Source organism: Amblyomma americanum, chromosome 1 (genome assembly GCF_052857255.1).
Source record: "Amblyomma americanum isolate KBUSLIRL-KWMA chromosome 1, ASM5285725v1, whole genome shotgun sequence".
Lineage (NCBI taxonomy): Eukaryota > Metazoa > Arthropoda > Arachnida > Ixodida > Ixodidae > Amblyomma > Amblyomma americanum.
In genome coordinates this window covers 209,241,431-209,253,655 of record NC_135497.1, presented here as the reverse complement: position 1 = coordinate 209,253,655, position 12,225 = coordinate 209,241,431, and the positions used below count along the sequence as shown (strand labels likewise).

At 47.4% G+C, this 12,225-nt stretch overlaps 1 protein-coding gene across 1 annotated transcript in view; it reads right to left on the bottom strand.

The window, feature by feature from the left end:
* The window catches only part of LOC144114556 (dual specificity mitogen-activated protein kinase kinase 7-like), a 72,158-nt gene that overhangs the window by 36,111 nt on the left and 23,822 nt on the right, over positions 1 to 12,225 (bottom strand). The window contains exon 5 of the mRNA XM_077648376.1: positions 5,797 to 5,997. Within this exon, the coding sequence (XP_077504502.1) occupies positions 5,797 to 5,997 (201 nt within the window). The remainder of the gene's footprint in view (positions 1 to 5,796; positions 5,998 to 12,225) is intronic.

Here is a 12,225-nt window from a genome sequence, read left to right as displayed (position 1 = left end):
GAGATGTGGCTAGTCAGATGGGCAAAATATGCAGCTCCTGATAGTGTGGCACGGAAGGTGCAATACCTACCGAGGCAGCAGTAATTGCAAGAAGAAAAGTGAAGGCTGACAGAGTCTCAAGGCACAAAAACATGTGGATGTCGTGAGGTCTCTACTGATGAAGACTTCACGGGACGATTGGCGCGTGGTGGCAGGCTGGAGGTGCTGGAAATGAAGGCATAGTTACTCGATGTAGGCAGGCCGAGAGATGTCCTCGGTGCGTGCCAAAACGAAGAATTTTCCTGGCAAATGGAGGGCCATAAACCAGCTCAGCCACCGTGCACTGGAGATCCTGGCAAACAGAGCGAATAACTTGGCTTTGATGTACCAAGTGAATGATGTTGATGTTTCAAACGTTTGATGTTGCAGGCAAGCAGAGTGATGTCCTTGGTGTGTGCTGAAACGAAGAGCCTGCCTGGCAAGCGGAGGATAGTGTCATAGACCAGCTCAGCTGCCATGCACTGGAGATCCTCGGTGAACAAACACCGACTGAAGGCCAAAGAGAACCAGAGGAAGGTCACCAGGCCAAGAAGTACGAGCTTTGCGCGCAACTAGGGCGGCCTTCACCTGGCAGTATGGGTGTTCAACCATGCCGTTTGCTGAGGGATGGTATGCAGTTGAGTGGATATGACACACGCCAAGTAGAGAAGTTGGGGCACGAAACAAGCCACCCTCTAACAAGCTGCCACGATCTTTTGTGACCATGCTGGGGCAGCCGAAGCGGGAGATCCATCCAATTACAAAGGTGGATGCTATAGCAGATGCCATGATGACCAGCAACGGAAAAGCTTTGGGCCACCGGGTGCAGTAATCGACACACAAAAGAACCGTAGCCTTGAAGCGGTCGTACGGGGAGGATGGGTCACGTGTCTTCAAAATACCATCAAACTCGTCAGTCACCTCAGCGGAGTGCGTCGACACAACACAGAGGTACTTCACGCATTGTAAGATGATGCGCCAAAGCTCGAACACAGCCTCCACTTGTGCGAATCGCACACAGCGGTTCCGAGGCCAAAATGATGGCAGCTGAATATAGAAGCTGGCTATGTCCTCCATAGCAGATGCAGCAGCCAGGACCTGGGGCCTGGGCGCTGAATTTGTGGTGGCGTTGTTGTTCGCATCCATCTCGTCTGGATCACCACGCTGTAGGAAGACTTGAGAACGGGTCCCTTACAAGCTAAACGAGGCACTACACGGATCAAGCAAACAAGCCGAGTAGCAGGTGTCAACTCCTACTTTATTCTCACTGGCATGTGTCGCAAGCCAAGGTGGCATGGCACCAATGATGGTGATAGCGCCGCTACAGTATGAACTCAGGCCAGCAGATAAATTTATCCAGAGAGCTTGATATTCATTCGGTACAAAAACAAGATCACTGAGATAACCGGTGCCAATGAGCACTATTCTCGAGATTGATCACAAAATATGTAAGGGTCACGAACGGCTGGGACACTGGCTACAGCTCCTTAGGGCGTTGCTGTTCAGTACACATGCCCTCATTACGTCAGCCTTTTCTTGACTTCTGAGCATGATTGAGGCCTCCGGCAGAACGCTCCCAAAGAGACCCTCCTACATGCTTGTTTGTTCAGCTGATGCCAAGCGTTCATAGTGGCCTGTTGACCGGATGGCCGTTTATCGTCAGGTAGTCGATGACTTTGGTGCAGGTGTGGCTGGTTGCATTGTCGAGAGCAATTTTCAATTTCCATATCCGGCTATAGCTAGCCTCCCATGGTTGACCTTTCTCTTCAGTCTTCTTAGCACTTCTAGATAAAAAGCACTGTTAACTGTCCGTCCCTCAGGTACAAATTCGTAAAGGACTACCCCCTTTGCGTCGAAAACGATGAGCATGGCTTTCACTCTGGATTTGCTCATTTGAGCCTTTTTTGGACGAGGTGATGCTGGAGTGTGCCATTGGGACCTTGCCGCTTTGTGTCCAAGTGGTATTCAAATATAACGCGTAGTCCAAAAAGCCGGGGTCTTCTTCAAAGCATTGCAGAAGCTTTTCGCAAGCACACACTCGCTTTTTCTTTTGCTCGTCTGTCAAGACCTTCGGGACGAGTTCAGCGCAGATCTTTCGCATCGCCAAATTTTCAGTGATAATACTATGCACTGTCATCTTATCAATGACAATTTCATCTGCATCCACTAGCACACTTAAATGACTGTCTGAATTCAGTACTTCACGCACACATTCCACATTGTCGTCGGTTCTTGATGTCGACGGCCGTCTAGCGCGGGGATCGTCCTCCACATTCTCTCAGCCATCTTTGAAAAGCTTGTGCCACTTAAAAACTGCAGTTTCTGGCATGCTTTCATCCTTGAACACTTGACAAATCATGCCCAACGTTTCGGTATCTGATTTCTCCAGTCCAACACAAAATTTGACAGCGTACTGCTGTTCAATCATTTGTTGCATTTTGCGCTTTCACCCAGTCACTCGACAGGGGCCCACTAAAAGCACGATCTAGGCTGAACAAACGCTCGCAGACTGGCGTTTGGCGCGTCTTGAAGGTCACATCTGCCACCACCGCGCCGTGCAGCGCCTGCACGGCGCGAGCGCGTTGCAACATACAGTCAAGTCAGGAAAAAAATTGTTCCCGATACTTTATATACAAACCCTGTATAACAAGTATATTCTTTACTACACAGAAGATTTGAAATAAAATTTCGTGTTCTTGGAGCCATGTATGCGAGGAGTGATCTGAATAGATTTAGAAAATATCAGCGCATAGTCCGAGTGCTCATTACAGTAAAGAAATGGGATCTATCAATCAACATCTTTTGTTGAGATGAGATCCCATTATGTTGTTAATTAGGTTAAGGAGCAGACGTGCACTGTGCACGTGCACTGCGTGCACAGTGCCTTCGCTGACATCTTTTGACTTCCACGTAATGGACAACTCGGGCCACAGCCTTCTCCGGCAGTGGTGCGAACGCGCAATCATGCGTGTGCCGTGCAGTCACCTGGCCGCATGCCATGCAAATGAGGTCTGAGAAATCATGGCATCAAATGTAATGGATCCGAAAAATCTGTCAGCAACTTTTCTATTTAAAATCAGCAGCATGTAAAGAATCACATGGTAAAAGATTGTGACTATGATGCTTAGTGCACTTTGACTTGCTGCTGCTTGAACAGTACCTAACAAATTTTGAAAGCATTTATTTCTATTTTCTTTTTTTTTCATTAATTTGCATTAGCAAGTTCTGCAAACCCCGTCTTTTGGTGTATGCTACTGAGATCTAATGAACTGGTTTTTTTTTTACTACTACATTACATGTCACAAACTACCGTATATACTTGTGCAAGGGCCGCCCCTGTGTAAGAGCCACACCACCAAATTTTAGTCGAAATTTAATATATATATATATATATATATATATATATATATATATATATATATATATATATATATATATATATATATATATATATATATATATATATATATATATACACATATATATTCGTAGCTAAACGCGATAATTCATGCACCACCAAAGGTTAAGTTTCATAAGTCGCTACTAGGTGGCGCTAGCTGCTTTTAACCCTCTATCATCATCAGTGCTTTGAGATCACATGGGGACGCGGTCTTGTTTTTGCAACCGTTTTGCTCCGGGAACCATTTTTTCTTTGTGTGGTGCTGCGGTCATGGACAATGTGTTGGTGCGGTTGTGGTTACTGTGTGCAGCGTCGGTCAGTGGATCGCAGCCCATGTTTACCGCTTGGTGATGATAAGCAGAGATTTGATTTGGTATACCACAGCTGAAAATTGTCACTTACGCCGAAAAACAGTGCAAGCGGGAGGCTGGACGCAAGTTCGACGTCAACGAGAAGTGTGTGCGTCGGTGGTGCAACCAGAAAGAACAGCTTGTTGGTACAAACCGCAACCAGAAAGCATTCCGCAGGAAGCAGTGTAAGTTTCTGGAGCTTGAAAAGAAACTTGTGGAGTACATCATGACGACAAGGAAAAAGCAGCTATGCAGTGTCAATAGAGATAATCCGCGTGAAAGCTGTTGCTATCGCTCGCCACATGGGTATTACGCTTGCAAATTTTAAAGCAAGTAGGGGATGGCTTCTACGCTTTATAAACCAGAATGCACTCTCTATTCGGTGCAGAACAACATTGTGCCAAATGCTGCCCAATGAGTACGAGGACGAACTGTTGAAGTTGCACCGTTCCGTTAACAGCCTTTGAAGGGAGCACGGCTATGACCTGTCTCAGATAGGAAATGCGGATCAGATGCCTGTCTGGTTCGATACATCAGAAAATAGCACAGTTGATTTTAAGAGTGCAAAAAGCATCTCTGTGCGCACAACCGGTGCAGAATGGCAATGGTGCACGGTGATGCTATGAATCACTGCCGATGGCAGAAAGCTACCATCGTATGCGGCTTTCAAGAGGAAGACGCTGCCAAAAGAAAAGTTTCCAAATGGCATTATCGTTCATGTCCACGAAAAAGGTATAATATGCGATGAACTCGGTTTGGACTGGGTAAAAACAGTGTGGGCAAACTGACCGGGCGGCCCGCTGCAACAGAGAGCTTTGCTCGTCCTGAACAGTTTTCGAGGCCAACTCACAGACCATGTCAAGGACCGGCTTGCCAAAACTCGTAAGAGTTGAGCTGTCATAGCAATGACAAGAATCCTGCAGCCGCTGGATGTTTCCACCAATCAGTCATTTAAAGCTGAATTCCGGCGTTGTTACTCTGAGTGGATGGCAGCGGACGTTCACGAGAAGACTCCCACTGGACGGTTGAAGAGAGCTTCTCTACAGGGATGTTGTAAACTTGGAAGCGCAAAAAACCGGACGACGGACAGAGTAAGGGAACACAGGGAGCGCTCGTGAACCTGTTTTTTGTGTTCCCTTACTCTGTCCGTCGTCCCGTTTTTTGCGCTTCCAAGTTTACAACATGCATCACCAACTAGCCCGGCAGCTTGCTCTCCTGAACTGCTTCTCTACAGGGAGTTTGCTTGTGGATTTTAAGCACATGGCGTTCAGTGTCATGCGACATTATTGTGAAACGCTTCAAGGTGATTGGAATATCGAACCAGATGGATGGCACAGAAGACAACCACTTCTGGGAAGGCACCCAAGAGACGAGCTCTTCAAGTAGCTGCCAGAGTGAAAGCGTCGAGGAATTTCCTTGAATAAAGTATGTGTGGTCATTTAGCAGTGTTTACATTATTATTTAGAACAGTCACAGCAACAGTGTGACGTTTCTGCGGATAGATATAGGCTTGACTGGTGTGAGCCACACCCCATCAAAATCACAGAAAAAAGTGCGCCCTTACACGAGTATATACAATATTTACTTTGCTTCAAAACTATTTGCTTTGAATTCGGTTCCAACTGAAAATTCACTATTCGCACATGCCTACTGGGAGCACCACTGAAAGTGTTATGCAAGTTCAGCAGCCTTTTTTGGTGAAACCACACGACACATTGAACTCAGTGATTGTATTCGAATGTGAAAAAAAAAAGTAAGCTGCTTACTCAGAAAACTGCGTTGAAGCAGAACTGCCCCGTGAAAATTGTTCGTTTTGGAGGAAAATAATTGCACTGCTTCATATGCTTTGCAGACGGGGAATCAAATGCTTTACTGCAGCCAATATTTCGTTGTAGCAGCATTTGTTGTGATATTGGAGTGTGCATCCTTTTTCCTAATGCCATGTCCTTCCGCATGGCCAGCTCTTATAAACTAGCCCAATTTTCTGCCCTCTACAACTGCACTAGATTCACCCTACCCTTCCTATACCTTGAGATAATGAAGGGCACGAAGCACTCCAAGGGCTGTTTTGCCAAGAATGTCTTCAGGCAGAGCACGTGGCCTGAGGCGCCTGAGAAGTTTGTCGAGGCAAGTTGCCATGAGCTCCATGCATATCCACACTTCACCTTCTGTCATCAAGTAGCCCAGGCACTGAACGATGTGCGGACAATCTCGACAACGAAGGACCACCTGCACACACAAGAGGAGGCAATGAACACTGTTCAAATAATCTAAAATCAGAAAGTCAAAATACACTTGAAATGAGCTACACAGAGTGCTGATAAACATAGAAGCCTTAACAAGTCAGCCTACTGAATTTTGTTGGCCACACGTTGCTTGCAGCAACCAAAAGCTCCTTACCCAACTGAGCTACACAGAGTGCTGATAAACATAGAAGCCTTAACAAGTCAGCCTACTGAATTTTGTTGGCCACACGTTGCTTGCAGCAACCAAAAGCTCCTTACCCAACTGAGCTACACAGAGTGCTGATAAACATAGAAGCCTTAACAAGTCAGCCTACTGAATTTTGTTGGCCACACGTTGCTTGCAGCAACCAAAAGCTCCTTATCCAACTGAACGTACGGCGGCCTGTGCTGCTAAGAAATAAACCGGAGCATCTTAATAGGACTTTTTTTTTTCTTTTATGTACGAACGTCCTTTCCCATCTGGTAGGTGCTGCAAACCACGACAAAGACATAAAGGCAATCGCTTGCTACCAAGAGACTAAGGAGCATAGCAATCGCCATCGAAATTAAGGCAGACTCTCATAGTACAATTTTACAAAGAAAAAAATGCTCTCCGGCGGCAGCCATCAGCCAGCCAAAAAGTAGTTTGTTGTCAATCTAACAGAGCTAGATATGTTTACCGGGCGGATGGCCACTCACTAGAAGTAATGTCAACATGGACCAACCAGACGTGCTACTGCTACAATAAAAGCTCCTAATTCAAACTCTGTTAATTAAAACTTATGGTTAATTCGAACTGACGCCCGGGTCCCGGTACAGCTCTGTGTATTTCAATGGGGGAAAACTCACCATAATTCGAACAAGTCGGCACCCGCAACGGTTAATTCGAACTAGGAGCCAGTGGCTGACACCGCTCCTCGTAGACAGAAGTTGACCCCCATAGCGAGTAAATCGCTCCAAATTTACCAGAGATGTAAAACAATGGAAAAGAAAAAAAAAGCAGAGTGCATGAGGCTCACGGAGCCCGCGTTCCGGTGCATGCCGTAGCAGGTTTTCGCAGCCGGACCACTCGCCCACGCCGCTGATGCTTCGGCGCGAGCCGTTCCAGGTTTTCGTTGTGCCGCAATCGCTGGGTCGCGATCACGTGGTTACAGTGTTCTCGAAGGCTTTGTAGTGGCAAGAGCGAAGCGGGTTTCAATGAGAGGCACTGAAGCAAAAGAAGTGGTTGGCCGAACGCGGCGCTGCCATCAAATACTGGAGGGGAAAAGCTGGCCGTCTACGTTGCTGCATTCAGCGAGTTTTAGCGTTGTCATTTGGAAGGGGCGGCGCTTTAGGCTCGTTGGGATAATGAAAGCGGGTAAGCGCGTCCCTCGGACACATAAAAATATGCAATAAGTCTACAAAACGCGGGTACCACTCCACACCCAGCCGACTGCGAACATTTCGCCTGAGCGAAGCACCCTGAGGATGCATTGACGACCAAAGGCACATAGAGCAAAAAAACCATTTGGGGCAGGGAAAGTGCACTGCAGTGCAAGTAGGCGGCCAGCGAATGCGGGCAAAGTTGACGAACAATTACAAGCGATGAGCAGTGAAGCTCGAGGAGGAGGTGAAAGAAGATTGGCTAAATGAAATGGAGGTGAAACCACTCAGCAAAAGCACGAAACGACGGTAAAGCAAGAATGAAAGGGTGTGGACGAAGAATAAAATAAATGAACGGAGGTGTTGGGAAAGATAAAGTGAAAGGTTTGGACCTGTTTTATGGGGTTTAACCTGAGTCGCTATTGGGACAAGAGTAGGTTACAAAGGATGCCGTAGCCACACTGAATAATTTCGAACCCCTGGGGTACGTTCTTAATGTGCACTGACATCACACAGTACATGCGTCACTTTATAGCACTTCGCCTCCATTAAATGTGCCCACTGTGGCTGGGATACAACCTGAATCTTTCGGGTCAGCAGCCGAGCGCACACTACAACCACTGATCAGTCATCACAGCGGCGAAAGAAAAGGGAAGCGCGAAAAAAAAATACAATAAAGCAAGTGCTCATTAAAGGGACACTGAGAAGAAATTGAAGTTGGCTTGTATCGATAGAATACCAGCTCCTGATCACAAAAACCCCACTCTTACTGAAACAAAGCTCTTGTAAGGTAGAAAATAGCAAGAACCAAAATACAGGCATCGCCGCCACAGGTCAATCTCTCAAGTACAAGCGTGGTGACGCCATAGGACAAGAGACGCCACCTTGGAGGAATTTTCCATCCTACATATTTGCGCGAATCTCTGAGGCTGACAAAGGAAGGTTGTGCGGTTCAATATTGAAGTAAGTTTTGTTTTAAAACCGATGGTGCACTTTTATCATACAAGGAAGGCAGACAAAAGACAACCTGAATGTTGGAAGCAAAGAAAACCGATGCTTGGCAGCGCCACAGGCGGCCACGAGAGTTTCAATTTGTTATGGAGCTTCGCGTCTATGAGCTCTGCGTGCCCCGTGGTTTTGTTTTTGACGCGCTTCGATTTACAAGAGCCGAACAGCAGAGGAACTCCAAGTGCCGCTTCAAGTGCTGGTTAACCTTTGAAGGAGCCTGTTAAGGCTTGTCAGATGATCGCCACGGTCGATGAAAAACTATGATGACATGATGGTCGGTGATCGTACAAGGCAGCACTTGTGTATTTGCACACTCGCCCGGCGAAACATTCCCGGCTGTGCCAGTCAACTTCAAACTACATAACGAAAATCGTTTATTAGGGACGGGAGACAAGGTACAAGGCAGTTCAGAAAAATTGCTGACGGCCTAGCTCTGTTAGGCCAGGATATACCTAGCGAAAGCGTGGAGATTTCTGCATCAGAAGAGTGCATTCACTAGATGCGCCTTCATTGATCGTTGCAAGTTGAGTCGTCGTGGCGGAGTGGTAGCGTCTCCGCCTCAAACGCCAAAGGCCCTGGACCTCTCGGCACATGATTTCTTTTTTTATTCAATGAGTGGGCGGGGGGTTTCAGTGGCTCCCATAGATGCCGCCACCGAATACGTTGGTTAGCAGTTAAGCGCAGGCTCTGTTAAGGTGCGTTTATGCTCCAGCGTAACGCACGTACGCGCGCTGCACGGCGACGTCACGTCGGCCAAAGCGAGACCCTCTATACTCAAACTGCGCTTGACCGCCCTCGCGTTCGGCGGCTTCGGCGCACTCTGACCGCACTGGCAAGGAGATTTTGAGTACGTCTATTTCGCGCCGAGTGCACCAGCCGCCGCCGGCCCGGCCAGACTGATTCGGCTCCGCGGCGAGGTGCGCGTTGTGACGTAATTCAATAGCTTCGGCAGTTGGGCGGAGCTGTTCTTTTCGAGCTCGGCTAATTTAATCCATTCACAGTACATATCTAAAGGTACATGCAAGTGGGCGAGAGAGCCCAATCCAGTTGACCCGTTAGATCTAGCGCAAGCCGCTAAAGCGTCGTGCGCCGGCTTTAGTTTCAAGCCGCCAACTTTAAACGCGACCGCCCTGAGCACCCATCCTTTTTTTTGTGGAAAAAATAATAAATAACTCGCCCTTGCAACCGTGGGAGACCTCGACGCTGCCTGCTGCATCGTGCAACCGCGCCGTTCAAGGAATCACAATCCGTTGGCTCCAATGGCCAGCCTCCGATGGGCGCAACGCGCCGACCTTGTCCTGGCCCCTCACGACTCCCCGCACTGGGGTTATGATATTTAGTTTGCAACGGCTGCTCACTGAGGAAGGGGGAAACGACCCGCCGGCGCCTAACCTAATTGTGCTCCCTCAAAAGCATCGCATGCTCTGTGGGGCTGAGGTCGCTGAAATGCAGGCCGGAGTTTTTGCGAGAACTACGTCGTCGGGTTTGGGAACGGGATCCATCGTAACGCTGGCAAGACGCCGGTGCAAACATAAACGAAGCGACGGTAGCGACCCCCGATAGATGCCTTCAACGTGCGGCGGCGGTAGCTTTCATTTCAGCAGCAGCTAGACCGCACCGCTAGCCGCCAGAAATCACGGAGTCTGCATTTACGTCACGTACCACGTCACTTTGTCCTGTGACGTCATAAGAGTTCTCCGTGAAGTCATAAGAGTTCTCGAGTTTGAATAGGAGCAGTGGGAAAAACTTTCTCAACTTCGAATCCAAATTTCTTTGAAATAAATGCATCTTTCGCTCCCGGACAAGCGGCAACAAAGCCATAAAATGCCTAACTATCAGATTTTGCTAACAAAAAAATTTGATAGGGTTCTCCTCAGTGTCCATTCAAGCACGAAGAAGAAGGAAATAACTAAAACTATGGGAAGAGACAAACAGATTAGAGACCTACGTGCGCCGACGCGGACAGAAACGACATTTCCCTTTCTGTGAGAATGAGAGAAGGGTCGCTCAGGATGCAGCAGAAGTAATTTGAACGGTTTCAGTTATTTCTTTGGTAAGGCGGCCACTATTCGTGATTACTGAGCAGCTCTCAAAAGACTGGCAGGCAGACGCAGTCCCTGCAGTGACACCATTAAGGTGTCCGCCACGGTCCCTTTGAATCACTCTTTCCATTGCTTGGGCACCAGTACAAAGTGGAAACGGGGCAGTTTTCTGCATATATGCATCATGTGAACATAACAGCTGTTACTTTATTACTGAATATGACCCATCTGGGAATGTACGTCCAAGCCAGAAATGAATGCTCTACTAAAAGCGGAAGTTTGTTGCGTTGTTAACTGCATAAAAATTAGCATTTTATAATTCTAAAATTGCATTTATTTGGTTTGAGGAACTCAATTATAAGGTCTGCATTAATTAATTAGAACTAGTGATAACCATAGCTTTAAGAAGCGAGTATTAGAAGAACCAGTAACAGTATGGGTTGGCCATTATAATTAATGGAGCAACCAAATTTAAAAGAACTTGAACAAAGAATAAACACTGATACCATGGGTAGAAAATGGCGCACTATAAGGCGATTTGCTTGAATGCATGAATTTTTTAGGTAGTGGCCGCCATCCCTCGCCTCCTGAAACGCAGCCTGATTTCACTTTCAAAGTTTAAAAATTATCCATTCCTTTTGTGCATCTTCATTGGCAGCCAAGTGGTGATGCATTTAAAAAAATGGGATATTTATGTGATAACGTCATAACAAACAGCGCGACTGTCCTGTCGGCGCCTCATAGCCGCGCGTACCGACGACGCACTGTTTCTGCTCCAAAAGTCTATGCCAGCGCCGCGCCGCGGCAACCGCTTCTAAAGCCTCAAGGGGAGAGCGCCGCTTTTGCCACTACAAAACCTTCCTAGAACACTGTAACGGGGTGTAAACAACGGACTATAGCGGTTCGAGCGATGACGGCTTTTGTTGGGGCCGCGAGCGCAAGCTACATGGACAGTAGCGTGGAGACGTTGGCGCTCTTGAGTGATGCCGATATAATTAAGGCTGCACGCTCCTAACAGACGTCACAGGGCTCACGTGCGGTGAGAACAGCCGACAGTGATGAGTCCGACAGCGGCGACGAGACTATGTCACCGCCAAGCGCACATGAAGCAGCGTCTGTGCTCGATGCTGCAGCACACCACTTCTCTGTCAGTGAGAACTCCGACGTTGCGCAGGAGCTTTGGGCAAGCTGCAGACCATGCTGATGGAGTCTTGGCAGAAGAAACGCAAGCAAATGCACTTCGCTGATTTTAATTTTGACAACCCTTCCCCGCAAATAAACATGATTTGGAGCATAAATAGCGTCATATATTCCAGCACTACGCTCACTGCTCACGTGAATGCATTCCAGTACTTGTTTCTGGTGCATAACTGGCCGATCAATTTATTTCATTTGCCATTAGGACCGGATGAATTTAATTCTCAGAATATGCACGCCACAAACGTGTAATAGCTCCTAGCTTGTGATAACGAGTCTAGATATGACCGCTTCGGGTTCTGCTTGCGTGGTGGGGCGCTATAATCGCTCATTCTAGCGCCCATTCGATAATTCGAACTTCGCTTAATTCGAACAATTTTCTGGTCCCCTTCGAGTTCGAATTAACGAGCTTTTACTGTACTGACTTCCGCCAGCCTTTTTGACTCCCCCAAGGGCTCGCATAGCAGGCAGGGGTGAGAAAGACTACAAAAGCGGCATGCATCGTGTACACTAGAGAGCTTTAGAAAAGCATCTGCATGTTTACGTACATAAAACAAAAGCATTTTTTGGAATGTTACATTGTATGTCACATCTGCACATTTAGAACATCGCAGGCAAACACA